This window comes from Colletotrichum fioriniae, assembly GCF_027942845.1.
Source record: "Colletotrichum fioriniae strain IMI 355084 chromosome Unknown scaffold_4, whole genome shotgun sequence".
Lineage (NCBI taxonomy): Eukaryota > Fungi > Ascomycota > Sordariomycetes > Glomerellales > Glomerellaceae > Colletotrichum > Colletotrichum fioriniae.
In genome coordinates this window covers 1,554,046-1,571,838 of record NW_027076840.1, presented here as the reverse complement: position 1 = coordinate 1,571,838, position 17,793 = coordinate 1,554,046, and the positions used below count along the sequence as shown (strand labels likewise).

At 52.0% G+C, this 17,793-nt stretch overlaps 2 protein-coding genes across 2 annotated transcripts; both read right to left on the bottom strand.

Annotated features, from left to right (window-relative positions):
* Window positions 1-12,146: 12,146 nt before the first annotated feature.
* Window positions 12,147-12,776, bottom strand: N0V96_004276 (uncharacterized protein; the record flags this gene model as incomplete). The annotated part of the gene is made up of 2 exons (XM_053188339.2): window positions 12,147-12,670; window positions 12,731-12,776. The coding sequence occupies 2 exons, from the start codon at window positions 12,774-12,776 to the stop codon at window positions 12,147-12,149; spliced, it is 570 nt and encodes a 189-aa protein (XP_053054301.2).
* Window positions 12,777-13,726: 950 nt separating this feature from the next.
* Window positions 13,727-14,874, bottom strand: N0V96_004275 (uncharacterized protein; the record flags this gene model as incomplete). Its single annotated transcript, XM_065757074.1, has 2 exons — window positions 13,727-13,920; window positions 14,442-14,874. 2 exons carry the CDS (start codon window positions 14,872-14,874, stop codon window positions 13,727-13,729), a joined length of 627 nt encoding a protein of 208 aa, XP_065614287.1.
* Between the last annotated feature and the right edge of the window lie 2,919 nt (window positions 14,875-17,793).

Below are 17,793 nucleotides of genomic sequence, written 5' to 3'. Positions count from 1 at the left end.
TTCATTTTTGTTTTATTCTTTTCTATGTCTTCAGCGCGGAGTTGGGAACCGGAAAGCAAAGAGTGACGGTGTGTCGATGTCGAAAATTATGGAAAGCATATCAGGCGCAGAAAGGGTATACAGACAAAGAGGCAGGAAGTTTTCTAGGTTTTCTCTGGGGACGGGAATATTCTATTCCGACGCATCGATGTGTTAACACCTCGGGGGAAAACGAGTCTTCGAGGGGCTTTTTTTCCTGGCAATCGTTTGGATGATACCAGATTTTTCTGTTCAATTTTTTTTTAATTTTTTTTTTACTTTTCTTTTTTTGGGATGGGTATGGGCCATTACAGGAGAGAGGGATTCAGTTCACTCAAAGCCGAGGAAAAGACGGTTTAGACAATACCTGGGCCAAGAACCCAACCACCAGCGGATATTCCCGCTGAACGGAGACTCGAGTTGGGATCAGAGCCCTCAAAACGAGTACGGGCTAGGGACAACGACCAGAACACACTGGCGCCTACCAATGAATACAAGCATTCAAACACCCCAAAACAGAGTCTTTCCACGTGCCCCTGTGAATATCTATCACTATTGTTGAGGTTGATTTACTCTCCGGGGAGAGTGCGATCGCTGACCGTGCCGAAATGGCGCTTAGCTAAGGTATTGGTGGTGGTGTTGGTCGGAAGCGGCGGGATGGGGTAGTCAGTGGTTCTCTAACTTTTTCTACGTAATGGCCTAAAAGGGGTGACATTCTCTTTTTTTTCTCCGGTTACGATTCTTCCAGAACGCCTCGAATATTTCCATTCAGGTTTTACGAGGGGGGAAAAGTAAGGGAAAGCCCTCCCTTCCCGGAGTCTCTGACAACTTTGAGGGATGGTTATTCCCTACTTCCGTAATCTACGGTCTACCTTGTATTCTGTAGTCTATAACCGCCCAAACGTGAGGCAGTGAGGTGAAGGTGAGGGAATGCGAACCAACCCTTCTTGAGGACGTGACAGCCCCTTGCACTCAGGGAAGAGCCATGATCTTGCTCGGCTTTACTGAGCAAAAGGCGTGTTTGTGCCAAGCGGGCGGTATCCTTGATGAAATGTTCACTTTCTAAGACAAACGTTTTCTTCGACAACCCTCTTTTTCCCGCTTGGGGGATGGGGGCTATCTACTCTTGCAGGGAGATAATGTGCATCTCTACTTCCGTACGCGTACTAGGCGGGAGGATATGGAGAAGGATGCTCACAAAAGTCATGAGAAGTGCAGCTTTCGGATGGATTGTGCAACTGACTTACTGCATCGCTCCCATGGAAAGAGCACGTTCCAACAGACCAACACTAGGGTGATGAAGATCATACACATTTCACTTTTCTTTTTTCTGGCAGTGCCCGCAGTAGTCAGCACGTTCTAAGAAAGGCAGGGCTGTCGAAGGGGGATTCAATGGATCGGTGGTTCTGGTGGTGGTGGTCACTTCTGGGCGCTGGTGCCATTCTCGAAAGGGGGGGCTGGCTTCGCACGCTTCGCTGTCTGGTTTCCCGCGATGGTGCTGCAAACATGATTGGACGGTGAGCAACCTGGAAAGATGTGGGAAACGGTCATCGCTCGCCCTGTTTTCGGTGGTGCGGGTGGTATGGGTGAGTTGCGTCGAGGTGGTCCGTTCCATCCTCCCCTTCCAAGCCTTGTCTTATCCCCCCCAGTCTCTCCAATCATGACCCCTGTCCTCACAAGTCACTGCCGTAGTGAGGTACAGGTAGTGTTATTCTTGTTTTCTTTTTCTTTTTCTTAATTGTTCTGGGGACCGCAGGTCGGCCCTACCGTGAGCCTTGAGGGCGGAGGGTGATGCCCTCTTTGGGTTTAGAGTGGGGGGGATAGAGAGGGTTGCGACTTACGAAGATGGTTTAGGGTGAGACGATTATAGGCCGTGGTGGCCCTGCCAATATTTTTAATTGTATTGTTTCTTTCCTTGGAGCGAAAGTGTGACTGTGCCCAGTGCCAACCTGGGCCCTACATAGTATTCTTTGGTGCATGGGTCATGGATTGTCACCAGCTTTCTGGACTGGGAGTGCGAGTCTGAGTCTGGGCAGTGAGCGAGCGAGAGTCCCCTGAAGGCTGGAGAAGAAGAGAAGAAGGTTGAGCCTTGGTCGGATTCGGGCTCGTGCCACCCCCAGGTGGCCGCAGAGCCTAGAGGAGGGTTCGGGATGGGACGCGCGCGATGTCATGTAGTGACATTAGGTGTACGGATACGGTTGGTTAGATGACCATGAAAGGGGGAGGATCGCAATGTATGCGTAGGTAGTAGCACCAGGAAGAAAGGTTGCGGAGCCTTTTTTTCTTTTTAGTGTATCCAACCGGGTCGTGTTGTTCAACTTTCCCAACGTTAGGGAATCCCCGAAGATTGGCACACTGGAAAGAGAAACTTGAGAGAAAGTGAGGTGGACTCGCATGGGCCATGGGGCCTGTTTGCGCCGTTGTCACCTTATTACGCATGCGGCACGGCGGAGGATGGGTGGTAAGGTAGGGACGCCTCGGGCGTTGTGTGGTTTGGGCATGGAAGCGTGTGTGTGGAGCAAAGCACCGGCTTGGATGGATGGATGGAATGATGGATGGGAGGCCATGGGCACGGCATGGCACAGCACAGCATGGCATGGGAAGACGCGATAGCGAATCCCATCGTGATGGGCATGCACGTAGGCAACCCTGTTTGCGATGAGGGTGGGTGAGGGAACTGAAGCGTGAGCCAACTGGAAGAGGCCTAGACGAGCGTGTGAGAGGTTGCAGGTAGGGAGAGATATGTGTCTGAGTACTCCGTATGTGTGTGTGTGTGTATAGGTGGCTAGCTTCGATGCTAAACATGCAAGTGTGTGCTTTCGGTGGGAGCCGTCAGCCTTTTTTGTTTCTGTTTTATTCCTTCACTTTTGCCGTTATTGGGTTGCGAGGTTTAGCACTTTACACGGACACTTTCTGAGGCGAATGTGCTATTATAACTGAGTATAGCATGCCTCGGTGTTGCCTGATGGAGGGAAGTGGATGGGACCAAAAGTGCTTCCCTCTCACAGTTGGAGGTGTACCGAGTTTTGGGATGACATGTCGTCTGGCTTACACTTCCGTGCTTCCCGTCGCGCCCTCGAGCAGAAGGAGGCATCTTACCGGATGGACGAGACGAGGTGGGGGGCAAGACTCAAGAAGGGAAAGGGCCTGAATAGGTATAGGCAGAAGACGCATCAAACCACGCGAGAGGGATAGCCAAGCGGGATCATGAGATAGAGAAAAAAAATGTTTGAAAGAAAGGACTGAAATCGGTTAGCGTGCCATGTGCTAAATGTGATGGGTTATGACGATGGAGGACCAGGTAGGGCCAAGTTCACTTACTGAACAAGGCAGAGAGAAAGACAGAGGGAGAGATGAGTTGGCCAAGAGTAAAGCTGGCAGGAAACTCTCTGATGGGCGGTGGTGGTGGTGGGTTTGGTTTAGCACATTGTTGGTGTGGTTGGGTTGGTTGCCAGTTTCGCCCGAGAGTCCTTACCCACGATCGCTGAGCCGTGAGTGGCTTGAATCACTTGACTTCCCGCTTGCGCTAGGCCTTGACAGCAAGCAGATGCATGTTCTATAGACTAACTTACTGGGGTGAAGCTCCAAGTAGGCTGTGGACACGGGTGAGTTCTGACTGGTTAGATGCTGGCAGCTCTCAACTCTGCGGGTGATTTCTTAAACCTTTTCGCATGATGAGGTGATGAGTGATATGGACATTGGATGCCTCAACTGACAAGTCTCCGGGGGACAATTACTGTAGTGAGCGAATCTTGGCCCCACCATCCCATGATCGCAGCCTGTTTGTGGTGCCATCCACCGGAGTTATTGGAAAGACGGAGACGGAGACGGCGGCCGCGGCGCACGGCGACGAAGGGACCCCCGGCCGGGATGTGTTGGATGGATGTGGAGTTTGATGCGGTGTGGTGGCATGTTCAGTCTATGATGGAGAGCGACAGCATTCCTGGCTGAAAGATCTGCTGATACTGTCGTCGGCGACGCTCTAGAACCGAGAAGCTCGCATTCATCAGTTGGCTCTTTACTGGACTTATTGTCAACCAATCTGAGAGTCCTGAGTATATTGCTGTCTCTATGGTTTCCACCCATCCACACTTTTTGATAGGTTGGGCTGGCTGCTATCTCTACGGGCTCTTCCCCGGTAGGCGATTGTGAACTCTATTATTGTCTTGGCTGTCTATTCGTGCCTTATGGACTACGGATACTATGGGCTATCAACTTATCGTCTTTTTTTTAATCTATCTTTTTGACAGCTCCGGCCAAGCTTTGCGTTCGACTTGTGATAGAGTTTGACCGCGTTTTGGAAATGGGGTGGGATAGAAAAGCAACGGAGACAGGGTTTGGACGTTGGGGAGAAGGCAATAATTCTGCTCTGCTGCGGTGTCGATCATTGGAAAGGGCACAGGTCGGCGAGTCGCTTTTTCATCCGGCCCCTGCTCCTGTTTGCTCGTTTGGGGTCCTCGTAGCGGTCGTTGTGGGCACCGGGGAGGGTTATTCTCTCTTTCTTTGGATATCTATCAATCAATTTGCGGGCGGTTTTCAATGCGAAGGATGCATACTGTCAGATTTGACATAACCAGAAACCGGTTGAAGTCTTCTACATTGGTTGACGAGACCGGGTTGGTCGTATTCTTGCTTTGAGGCCCTCGCGAGAAAACCCCCCTGCAACTCTTTTTTGTCGTTTCTTGCAGCAATGACAAGTCAGTTGATGGGGAACCCGATATGCCGGGTTTTGGCTGCAAGCCGCAAGCCGCAAGCGGACGGGGTCACGGAGGGGGCGGTGAAGGAAAAGAAGGTCTAGGCCCCGGCTCGAGTTGGACAAGGTGGGAAACGACAGATCTATCGGGATACAGCGTGGCTTGATAGATGCGCGAGAAAGGCGCTGTTTCCCAAACATGATTGGGTGGGATGGAACCTATCCTCGACATTTGCCTGCATTGAGCTGAGCGCTGTCACTTTTCTCCTCCCCGCAATGCATGGTGGCGATAAGCCAGAGCCTTTCGTCGTGATGGAGACAAAACAGACAACGAACAGCCGGAGCCACTAACATGATGGATCATAGGCAAGTCTTCACTGGGCTTTGAGGTCTTTTTTTGTTCCTCTCTCTCTCTCTCCCCCTTGCACTTGCATCTAGTGGGCTCACTGGGCTGGCGAACTGCGCTTTTCCAGGCCCCCGCCATCATACGCCGGTAGTTGTTGAAGTGGTTCGGAAACGTTCCCGCGGCGCGGCCGGGGGGGCTAGAGTTGAAGGGCCCTATTCCACTTTGGCACAAAATCTTCGGACGACACCTAGTACCTTAGACCGCTTCTGCACATGGCGCGTGACGGGTTTGATATTGACGGGTTTCTGCCCCAGTATGGACAAAAGGACGCAACAAAGAGGGCTCATCTAACGGGTGGAGGCGTTCAATATTCTTCGTTCCTCGAGAAAGTCTGGAAGGTTACCGCCGGGGGCCACAGGCGATCAAGGGATGGGGTGGATAACTGCAGATCGAGAGGCGGAGAACGGCACGAAGGCGAGGCAGCGGGCAGTGAGTGAGTGAGTGCCCTTTTGCGGCCGCAGAAACCGAACTGGTGGGCACACTGAAGAGTCGCAGAACTGGTTTGCCAAGGTCGCGCGCCGTTGGTACGATGCTCAATGCGTGATACTAGGCGTCATCTTTGGAGACAGACTGAGAGACATAGTGGAAGTGAGGGCGCGCGGCAGTTGTTGCTTCTGGGCGTCGTCTTGTCTCTCGGTGAGGGGTTGGAGGGGGTTGTGTCAGTGTGCCTATAATCAGAGAGCTCATGAGTGGCTAGGCGAGAACGAGCTTGGCTAGTGAGGAGGTAGGCAGTTTGAATCATCATGTCTTGGAGCTTGCGTTACGGTGGACGCGCAAGGTTACGAAGCGTGGAAGCGTGGTAGAGCAACTCTCAGTCATCAACTACGTCAATTGTCTCGATCTCTTCAAGACTCGCGTGGGAGGATCAAGTTCGCACGTTTGCGCACGATCCCTGTCGCAAGGTCCACCGTTCGAAAGATGGATAGGGAGGCATCACAAGTCTAGTTACCTAGAACATCTCGGAGAATGTGGTCTCTGGAGACACTCATGGTGCGATGTTAACAATGAATCCATCTTATCAAACTATGATTAGCAACCTGCAATGTGTCTGCCTGAACATACCGCGCTTCCAAACCATCCGTGTTCAACTGGAACACTTTAGTCTCCAGGGTGTAGCAAACATCACCAAAAACGTCACGATCGCGATTGTGTGTAGATCGCCGCGTGGTTGGGGCTCCTCCCTTACCGCCGAGAGATCTTCAAAACACATCGAACACAGCTAAGGCCGCCCTTACCAATGCCGGTGGCAAATACTTGATGACACAATGGGTTCCCATCGTCACGGCCCCGGGGTCCCGCCGTAGAGAGTCGCTTCGCACGGACGGGGCCGGCGGTTCACGGCCGGGGACTTTATTGACGGAAGAGAGGGGCAAAGGGTAGGAGCGAGAGGGGGTTGAACACAACAATAAGGACCAGAACCTTAGAGTTATGCCGTCGCTACCGAATGAAACGATCAGCTTGGCACAGAGCCTCTCTCCAAGACTCCAAGTGGCGAATACTGAACATGGGAGACGCTTGCCAATATCTCAAGGTGTGGTGGACCACAGCAAGTCTGGGTACTATCTTTGGTGCATCAATTGTCACTCTAGGCTCTAGAAGAACAATGCCCCCTCAGCTCGCAACTCTCACTCACCTTTCCCATCTCGACACTGACCGCATTACCCATTGCGTCGTTTTCGTTCCGCAGTTCTCTAGTTCGTTGACTCGCCGTCCAATCATGACCCCGAATCGCTCACCCAACCAGCGACTCTGCCGTCTTAGCTCGGAGAGGGGGAACTATTCGATGACAGAAAGTCCCGATTGCACATGGCCGCCCCGATCTCCAAAGACAACACCGGCGCTCGAGAGGGTAACGACGTTTAGTCCCGCCCATCCCTTCCGGCTTCTGCATCCGGTGTTGCGGCCTTAGCTTCTTTGCCTTTCCCAGGAACTGGACGACGGGCCTTGTTTCGGGCAAAGATTTTCGGCGTGGCAGAGAAAGACACACTGAGATTGAGAGGTACACATGGAGAGACATCAGCACGCGGTTGACTCCAAGTGAGACTACCTAGTGGTATGTCTGCGAACGAGAGACACTTTGCCCGTTCCGTCCAACATCGAGATCTTGAGAGTTCAGGTTATAGACGATGGATGGGAGAAAATGGGGCCCACGACTTTCAAGGTGCCACACTCACCGCAAACTACTGGAGGCGTCGGCCAAAATTTCAATTTCGGTACGAGAAAAAGCCATCAGTGGATAGGCTCCATCGTTCGTCAGTAGCGCTTTCTATCGTGCCATTGTGTTTGCCATGTCTCGCTCTTGAGGCGCAAAGTTCGAGATCTGCGATCCATGAACACGCGAGGTCTGAACGGTGTACAAGATTACCGAGTGATCAACGTCTACCACAGAGCTGCAAACGAACCGATGGGGCGATCATGGCTTGACTCTGGGAGTTGGTACAGAAAAAGTGTCATCCTAAGAATATCGCGATCTGTCTGTCAGCCTCAATCGCTAGGCGCTCCAAGATATGAGGGTCAAACCACACTTGCACGTAGGTACGCCGTCACAAGGCGGAGATATTCCAGCGTTCGAACGTTGACTGCCTCACCATACGCGTACCTGAAGACCTTCTCTGCATCTACCTAAACCCTCGAGCGTTTCTGAACCCTACTTGCCTATGCACAGCCCCCTCTGACAGCCGCCGTCTGATGTTTTCCAACAGCGCCATGAGGTCAAAAACCCGAGCCGCCTCCGAGCCCGGTGTCAGCCATTCCCGCAGCGACCTCCTGAGGGCTGACCAATGGGGAGCCACAAAGATGGGCATCCCGAGGGTAAGGTATTAAGGTATCGTATGGCATTGACCAAATGTTGAAGCCGGCCGGGAATGAGAAGCTGAAAAGGCCGCCTTGACGATCATACTGCCGTGGCTTGCGTGGCTGGGGGCGGAAAGCTTCAAGGTAATGGATGTGGACGGGGCGGTGGCTTGAACCACAGAGCCACACACGTTTTGATGGTTTCTGATATTGGGGAGCACGGCAGTTCACCATCTGCCACAAAACGCCCCTCCCACCAGTGCCACCTCGATATTTCGCTGAAGACGGCATATTGGTAAAGAAGGTCCGTGTTGGCGAGTATCTAACCTCTTCCAAACATAGCCTCATGATGAAAGGGCCACACACCCCAAGCCGGCCCGCCCGCTGTCCACGTCGCTTGCCATTGTCAATAGTCTCGTATCCGTGCCCCGAGCTAAGACGATTCGTGGATCACGGGAAAGGGCCCCATCACCGAAAGAAATAACCCGACAGGGTCCCCTCTTTCTCTCTGCTTCCAAGTCATAACCGGTTCGACACCACTAAGCGAAGAACGGCGCACGGTGCCGCCTCTTCCTCCCTTAGTCTTTACCAAGCCCTGCTCATCGCACTAGACTAGGCTGGTTGGCACGGTTGTCTGTTGGCTTCTTGGGGGTGGGGGGCACGACGAATGGACGCCCTCTCTGGCACCTTGGGCGTCTTGGGAAAAGGGACCGGGAGCAGTCGGTTTCTCTCTAGCGGGCGTCAAATGATCTAAGCGCTTCCGCGCCGGCTGGCGGGCGGCTTTTTGCGAGCGGCCCCCCCGCGTCGAGAGACGGCGTCGAAGGAGTTGCCTACTTCTCCACTCCGCGGTACCCACTCCGTGCGGCCGGAGAGGGCGGAGCCATACCCAAATGGCTGGGAAGAAATGAGGGATGGTGTTAATGATGTGGCTCAGGCAAAGCCGTTTGCGGTCACACAGGAACTTACCGTACTGGTTTACACCAGTCGACAAAAGGTGTGAAGGCCACAGAGGTCTGGGCCTGCCTTCATAGACACACGAGACAGAGAATCGCTTGCTATGGGCGGGGTGAGGGGACGCTAGCTTCGGTTCCGTGTGTGTGACACTGGCTGCGGCGCCAAGAAATGAAGGTGCTTTGGCATCGGGCGTCATCAAGATGGGTTCGGGGACGGGGAGCCACCATCATGGGAGGGAGCACAGGGCAATGCACGGAGAAAACAACGTCTGCAGGAGCCTGGGAGGCCATCTTGATGCCCGCGAAAGGTGGTATAGCACGATGGGTGGTAGCATATTGGCTCTCGTGTGGGCTGTTGAGCTGTTAGAGAGGGCATTGTGGGACTATAGTAGGCAGCGTGGTTGCTTAAGATCGACCACGAGTTTGCTTTGTAAGTGCCGTCTGGTGTTTTTGCGAGGCGGACAAATCGTTTCTGGCACACCATCTCAACATGATGCGACAGTTGGCTGGAGTAAGTGTCTGGAGCCGCGAGGTGAGCAGTGCACTTACACACGTCTGGGAGACTTTCCTCCTCTCTTTACGCAAGGGGAAGGGCAAAGCTTGGGATGGACTTGGATAGACCTTGATCTGCGTGGCCGGTCCCATGAACTACGGAGAGGATGACGATTTTTGTTCCCATCCGCTTGGATGTGGCTTGAGAGGACCCCTATGCCCTGCCAATATGTCGTACGTGCTGTGAAGGAGAGGCGGCGTTGGCACGGACCGGGAAGAGAGGGAGGGATTCACACAAATCTTCATACCATGACGCCAGACGCCGCAGAGGCCACGAGTCTGAGAGCCTCATTTGAGTCATCAAGCAGCAGTATTTCCACAATCATGGCCGAGAACCAGACCGTTGGTAAACAGCGGAACCCTTACGCGCACGGCATCTCGTGGAAGTCAAGCGTGTTGACGACAGGTCGTCATCTACCATCAAGGGCCGTGATTGACTTTCAGGAACCATCACGGTCGACGTGAACTCTGGCATAAATGTATTGAATGGCAGGGTCCTTGTTTCCCGTGCGCGCGTCGAAGAGAAGAGTTTGGGCCACCATGACTCGTCTCGTCATGGTGCCCTTTCTGCGCTTCGCTAGGACCACGCCGTGACGGCGTGGTCATATCCGACTGTTGGTGTGTCACGGAGTGAGGGTATCCAAACTCAGTTTCCTCTTTTCTGGGACTGAGTGGTGGTGACTAGATGGAATTACGAGATGGATAGAGTTGTAGATGGTGGCAGATGCTTTTGCTTTCTTGCAAGCACGCGTTCGTCGCGGAAGGCGCCGAAGTCGCGTGTTTGTAGATTTTGGAGGGTGATGGTGTTTGGCTTGGCATGGTCTTGAGCGCAAGCAACGGGAAACTTTACACTTTTGTTGTGAAAGGCATGTTGATTGTATGTTATTGTTGCTTTCCATTCCTTGGCCACGATCCCTTGATGGGTGTTCGCATCCGTTGCGTACTGGCTTTCTCCCGGCGTTATAACGCGTGATGGTAACACTAGCGGCGTCTAGGCAAGATGAGAGAAGCTGATAACGTGTCATGGGCCCTGAAAGTTTGCGGGAAGAGGAAACGATCGTGATGGGGCTGTGATGGTTCGGCGATGGTATCGTTTTGTTTGGTGAGAAACTGACTCGTCCGCCCGGCGCCGGTTCGTGAGATCTATCTAGGTTCCTGATCGCGGCGCAGACAGAGACGGCGTTGCGAAGCGTCGCAACAGACCTCGTGGCATGGTATCCCGCTTCACCCGCTTCATCCGTTTGCAGCGGCCGGAAAAAAAAGGCTACACCATGGATGATGGGACCTCAGCCTGCGGGCGTCTTTGTCAGCGTGGTAGCAAGCGCACTCTGAAAGTTTGGCTTTCTGGTTTGGGTGTAGGTAGGGAAGATGGCAGATGATAAACATCGTTTTCGGAAATCCGAGAAGGGAAAATTGCTCTGGTGGTGGTGGTGGCTTACCTTAACCTCCTCCCGCGTCCGTCAACTCCACCACCATCCAGGTTTTTACGGCCGGTCGGAGACGGGTAAGCTTTTTAGTGGGAACTGGGGCTCTCCATACCGACGTCAAAAGGCTTGCGGCCTACGGCCTTGCTCCGTGCTCGTTCGGCACTATGGCCGGCGTTCGGTCGGGAGTTTCGTGTGAAACGTGACCGTCGAGGATAGGGATTCCCGTTCTCTGTAGAATCTTCTTTTGACTTTGAGGTCATCGTCCAGGAACGACCTCGGACGATGGGCAGGGCTGGCTGTCCTCGTGATGAGTTTTCGGAGACTTCAGTCCCAAGGCCGAGATAGGATAATCTCGGGAGAGAGAAAGACAGAAGTTGGGGACTCCGCGGGATAAGGTTGAGTTTTCTCTTCCCACACTTGAGATAGCTTCCGCAGTGTTGAGACAATGACAGCTTGCCGGGGGTCCTTTTTGAGTTATCATGCGCTTCTTCTAGAACAGGGTCTGGTAGCAAGACCCGGCGAGGTCAAGGATAAACGCCTTTAAGTTGCGAAGATGAATTCTGGGGGACAGGCTGGTTCGAAACATCCTGTCGTGGTACGTCTCTTACAATGACATATCGGTCTTTGAGATAGGTAGGACTTGTTCGTGAGGTTTGTCGGGAGCTTCGGTATTTCTGCGACGCACGGGAACCATAACTGATACTCGTTTGCGACTCCTTCCGGAGACCATGGGATGAATCTCTTACCCGTCTCATTGATTTCTTATTTGTTTTGAGATGAGGATGAACTCAAGGTCTGGACGAAGCAGACCAGATGGACCAAAAATTGCTTGTCTTATCGTTATTTACATACCATTCCATCATCCGATCTATCGTCGCGGACTTCGGAAGTGTCAGAAGAGACCAAAATGGGAGTTGCGATGTCGGGTTCTCGATTTTCGTAGGGCTGGCCGCATTGATGCCATCTTTCAGCAAACATGAAACCATTCTCATGACGATTTCAGAACCATGAGCTTATGTCAATCAAGCATTTCTTGGAAAAGGCGAAGAAAAGGCCTTCGTGATAGAAGTAACATGGGAAACCTAATTACTTGCACCATGAATAAGCACGCAGTAGCATCTGCGAATAAGTCTCCTCATCAAACCTCCAAACTGTCTCCCTACTTTCCTACGGACATTATCTTTTCTCGGATCTGAGTATTAGGCATAGGTTCTTTACGTCCACCGTGCGCGGCCACACAACCTTATTTTCTTCCATCTCGTCTGTCCAAAACTTTGGCCTTATGCCCTTGACGAGGCTGTCGCCTAGTCACTTGGCTTGATCGGGCCCCCAGGCACTGGGGACTGAGTGACAATGGGCCCGCCCGGAACCGGCTTGTCCGGAACGAGTGGCCCACCGGGGATGGGTTTGTCTGGGATGATGGGGCCAGCAATGACATCCTCGTTGCAGGCCTTGAGCGCCGCGATGATGGCCTGCTCGAGGTTCCAGATCTCAAAGGGCGGGATGTTGCCGTAAATGAGAAGGAGACTCGTAAGAGTTGCGCGCAGACCAATGACATCGGACGGCTTGCAAGAGCCAATCTCGAAAATTTGACGCTTCGTGTTCGTGGTTGGACTGAATATGGTGGTTGCGTCGCCCAAGGTGATGGTGTCTACTTGCACTCCCTTGCTCGCGAGAATGTCGGCCAAGTGTAGAAGGACCATGTAAGTTCCGAAAGAGGGTTTAGTCCCCTGGTTAATGGGCGTCAGGAGAGTGAAGTATGTTTCTTTGAGGGCATTTAGATCTTCCGTACGCTCGGCCAGAGCTTGTATTGGACTCATAGGGGAGCCTAGATCTTTGTCATGTTATTCACCTGGATACTGGAAACAGTTGTTGCCGTAGTACGTACCGGAAAAAGACGATTTGCGCTGTAGTAAAGGCTCGCCCAGCTTCATATAAAGTTAGGAATATTCACACCAGCATCAGGGGTATCTTGACTGGGACAGGATCAAGGGCAACAAGTGAGAAAGGGGCTTTTCTTACACCACGCTTATCAGGCTCGAGTTCCGGGCTGTTAATGGGAGGGAGTAAGATAGGACCAACTGGGTTAGGTGAATTGGTCCCTCCACCAGGAACGAGAATTGTAGAGCCATCTCCTACTGTGAATTGAGGCGCGGCGTTGCTCGAGGCCAAGAGGCCAAGCAAGATTATGGCGGAAGACGGCATGATGAGCACTAGTAAGGTTGCTCAAACGGGATCCATCACATCATTGCGACAAGTAGCCTGCTAGGAGTAGCAAACAGGCGATAGTGGGATTTATAGGTCAAAATATCCCTTGGAAAGACAGGTAGAAAGGCCCCCTTTTCGATTAACGGCGTAGTTGAATAAGCTAGTCTCTGTCTTAAATATATGCATGATATTAGGCACTGAGCAAGAGAAGATAGTCTTGACAAGGTCACTGCAATATTACTGGCAAAGAGGACCAACAGTAATCGAAGCGGAGAAAGTGAAGCTGCAAGTGCCATTTATCCAAATACAACCTAAGTGATCCAGATTTTGGTACAGGCTTTTGAGCCACATTAGCCGAGTATCATACATTGCCAGATCACGGGTAAGTTGAATTCCTGATTTGCGGCTGAGCTATCCTCTATCAAGGGACCTCACTTTGGGATTACGGAGGCACGTATCCGCGAGCAAGTGAATGATGGATATTTGGGCAAGGAAGCCTCAAATGTTGGTGGTACTCGTATACATATGAAATAACTTTTGATGCGCCAAGAACGTGGACCTTCTTGATCAAGAAAGACACGAGAAAGAAACGTCGCTGCCCATCACACGAAAATGCCATGCGTGACAAACATCAAGCCTGGACGATATCCCCATCCTGATTCAAAAAGAGGAGGAGTTAGATAAAAGAGCCCATGGGCCCAATTCCTGGCGGAGCATCGCCTCCCAAGATGGCATCGATGGCATTGAGATCGCCGGGGTCGAAGAACTCGAAGACATCGAAACCTGCAGGCCCCTCGAAGAGCGAAGGATCAAAGACCGGCATCGACTCGTTGTTTGGCGGGCAATTCCCGTCATCAACATTGCTGATGCCTATAATAGGCGCGGTATGTGGTACTGCTTGGTCCTGCCGAGGAGTATTTGGCGCATTTGTCGAGCCGGCCCCGTTTTGCTCATTCATGGCGTTGGTGCAAACTTGATCTATCTCTTGGATCACTTGTTCGGCTAGGTCAACCATGACTTGCGCAGACCTGAACATACTGCTCATCCCACGGAGTGTCTTGCAAGTTGACTGGAGCTGTCGCCGGGATCTTGCCGTCAACATTGGCACTTTGGATGATCGCAGTTCTCGATATGCGACCCGTAGGGATAGAGATACGGCGTATGGTACGAAAGTCATGTGTGATAACGTGTTGCCAAAGTCCTCAATGATAGTTGTGATCTTCATAGCCGAGAGAGCTTGTCGATTGAGCGCCAGTGAAAGGTGCTCAGATCTAGTCGAGCCAACAGGAATTCGACATGACAAGATGCCAATGCCATGATAGAGGAGCTCCATGGAGGCTTTGAGACTATTAGCTTCATCCATAAAAGCCTTGTATTTAGACCAAACTTACCTAAGAGGCGAGATTCAACACCGAGAGCCTGGGCCCTTTCGACGAGGTTATCAAAGCTTGGGAAATCCTCCATGACAACGCAGCCCGTATTCTTTGCTGCCGGGCGATACAGGTCGATGATGCACCCGAGCAAGACCACAATCTCGAGGAACAGTCGGAAGCAGCTGTCTTGCTCTCGGATACACTCCACCATGTCTCGCCCCAGGTCCCTTTCGTGTATCATCACAGGCCGCCCGTGGAAAGCGGCATTGAGCTGGTCCATGGCCCAGACACAACAGAATAGCCGCGTCAAATACGCCGGATCCTCAGACCTCGCCGGCGGATTTTGGAGGTGAAGTCCCACTGTCTGGGCGTTGCTGACGGCCTGTGCCGCCAGCTCGGCAGACAGATGGCGGTCCGGCGAGAAGTGAGTGTACAGGGAGAGAATGACCATGATGGCGACGGCTTTGGACTCGGTCCTTGACCAGCCCGAGGCTGAGAGCTTTCCGGATGGCAGAGGAAAGGCGGACGGCGAATTCCGAGTAGCTTAAGACTGCCGATGAGTCTTGACCAAGAGTCAAGTAAGGTCTAGCGCTCGGATTTGAGCCGGCAGCTAGGCATATGGCTTGCTTGCAGAGAACTTGGGATATCGTTGATGTTGACGCCTGGAGTATATCGAGGTTCATGACGGGTAGAATCCGGTGAACGTCTCGAATGTAGATCTTCTCGAGGTGGTCATAATCCTCCTTTTTCGGCAATACGGCGAGGAACTGGTGTACTTCATAGTCTATCGAGACTGCCGATGCAAGTTCTGGAGTGAGGCTGTCACCCTTGTTTCTGCGAGAATACCAGACACCGACGGCGTTAGATTCGGCATGACCGCGACTTGTTGCTGGACTATCGGCTAGAAATGCACCCTCTGGATTCAAGTCACCTACAAATCTGTCGTCATTGTGGCTGGAATGGGGATCTGTTGGTTGGGCTTTGGGTTCAGGAGTTGAGATGTGAGTTGTTGAATCTGTCGCTAGAATTGCTGGGCTCTCATTGGGGACCACTGCTGTCCCGACTGAAGGTACTTGGCCATGTACAGGAGGTCCCGTGTTGATACTGTTAAGTCGTATGATTCCTCTCTGAGGATCTGCGCTAAGGAAACGACCCCGAGGCTGCTCAAGTGGAAGCGTTGAGTTCTGGACAGGAGGCTCCGAATTTGCAACATGAATAGAGTCGGCTGTCTGATCCTCGTCGTCGGCATCATCATCATCGCTGTCGACGGTCTCTCTACCCGGGCCAGTTTCCACCTCTACAGTTGGCCGATGCTGAAGAGATGGATCTATTGGCGTTGCGGCCGCATCATCTGGTGAACCATCCTCGGCGGAAGTGGCCGGCCCCAATGGATGGCCCCGTTTCCTCCAGTGAACGCCGTGCGGAGGCGGAGACTCCCCTTCCCCTAGTGGATGAATACATCGTTTCTGTAAATCCGTCAACACTCTGTTCTTCAACCAAAAAGGGAAGGTATCGCGGCGAGACCGCACTCCGATTGGTCACCGATCCGGCATCCCGAACGGCACCCGGCTAGGTCCAAGGTCCAAGTCTGTCACTCTTCCGACTTCACCTGGAGGGGAAGGGGTAAAGTAATTGCCTCACCTTTCGTCTCCGACAAGTGTCACACGCATGTAACGCGATTTTACGCTTTTGAACGGGAACGTTCGTGGTGTTGACGAACTTGAGCTTGAGCATTCTGTCGGCGTGAAGATGAAGACCTGGCGGGCTTGGGTTTGCGTGGCGGCGGTTCGCAATACATTGACTGGCGAGGCTGCCGGCATTGCGGCGATCGGACCAGCCCAAAACGGAAAGGCCGATGACGTACCGCTGAAGACGAGTTCGTCTTCAAGACTAAGTCATATGTGCAGGTGTTTCGAAATAGATCAGGATTCTCTGAAAGCTACCCAAGTCCGATAGATGCGTTACTCTTAAAATAATTCTCATAAAAGCTTTGCGAAGGTGTAAGTCTGCTAAGTGTTCGCTGGATACAGTGAGGTGTGCGATGGTTCAGGCATCTGAAGCTATCCGTAATCACGGCATACATACAATGGCCAATTATTCCCCCAAAAATCGTCAAAGCTGATTCTCTACAAACACTGGAACAGAATATTAGCATTCATCTTCTATGATTCTCCACAAATTTGGGAATCACTTACGCAGCCCTCAAAGCCACCTTCGCCGCAAGGGGTGTCCTCCGCTAACATGCAGTCTCCTCTCCAAGTGTGTCGGTCTCCTCCTTCTGCTGCGCTGCAACAAAAGGTGTTGCGTTCCTAGTAAACAGTGACAAAAATGAGTAAGCGTTTTGCAGCCACAAACTATCCAGTGGTGCCTTGGTTCCATCATACCGGGTAAAGAGCTTTGCAGCTCAGATGATTAGCCTGTTTTCCATAGTCGGTACACCACCACGCATTAGCCGAGCCCAGGAACAGGGCGCTGGCGGAGAGGAGAACGGCAGTGAGCTTCATGATGTGCGATTGATGATGATGGGAATAGGTATGAAGAGACTTGTAAGAGATTTATGGTTTCTGTTAAATACTTTACTCCTTTCCTTAGCTTACCATGGGATAGAATTACAGCCACTCCGCTGTTGATTAGTTTGTATGTCACTACTTCGTATGTCGCATGGACTTTTCAGGCCATACAGTACTACTCGTAAGAGTTGCTGCGCATTCAAGATAGAGAGGCATGTCGATCTACTCCTTCTCTAATCAAGACGCCATGCTGCATTACTCATGACGTCCAACAAGCATCCCGCCTCTGTCCACACTCAATTTAGGTGTATCCTCTTACTAGGGGTACGCCGAGTCATGTCACTCGAGAAGAATCACACGCAATGGATTTGACAATGCAAATAATTCATTGTCGTCTCGGCCCTTCCAGAAGAAGGTTAGCAAGGGCAAATTAGGGGGACAAAGGCAACTCAGGAGCAGCTCGGACATATATGATCACGCAAGGAGTACACGTGGATATATAATCACGCAAAGTAGTACACGTCTGGGGGAGATTTCAGTAATTCATCATTTTGAACCCAACAGCAATTGACCTCTGGGGGCTTCTACCCTGCGTCACACGCCTATTGATAGTTGTCCCAAGTCAAAGTAAATACTTACTTACTCTATTCAAGTATATTTTGAGGCACTGGGCATATGGAATTAGTCCGGTACCGAGTGGTATCTGGAAGGAGGCCACTGACTTAACTTACGTTACCACGCGCTCAGAACTTCAAGTACTATAGTCGCGATCAAATAGGGAGGAATAACCTGTGTCTATAAGGATTTGGAAACTGTTGTTAGTACCTTATGAGTGATTGTTTCCTCGTTTTCGGAAAAGA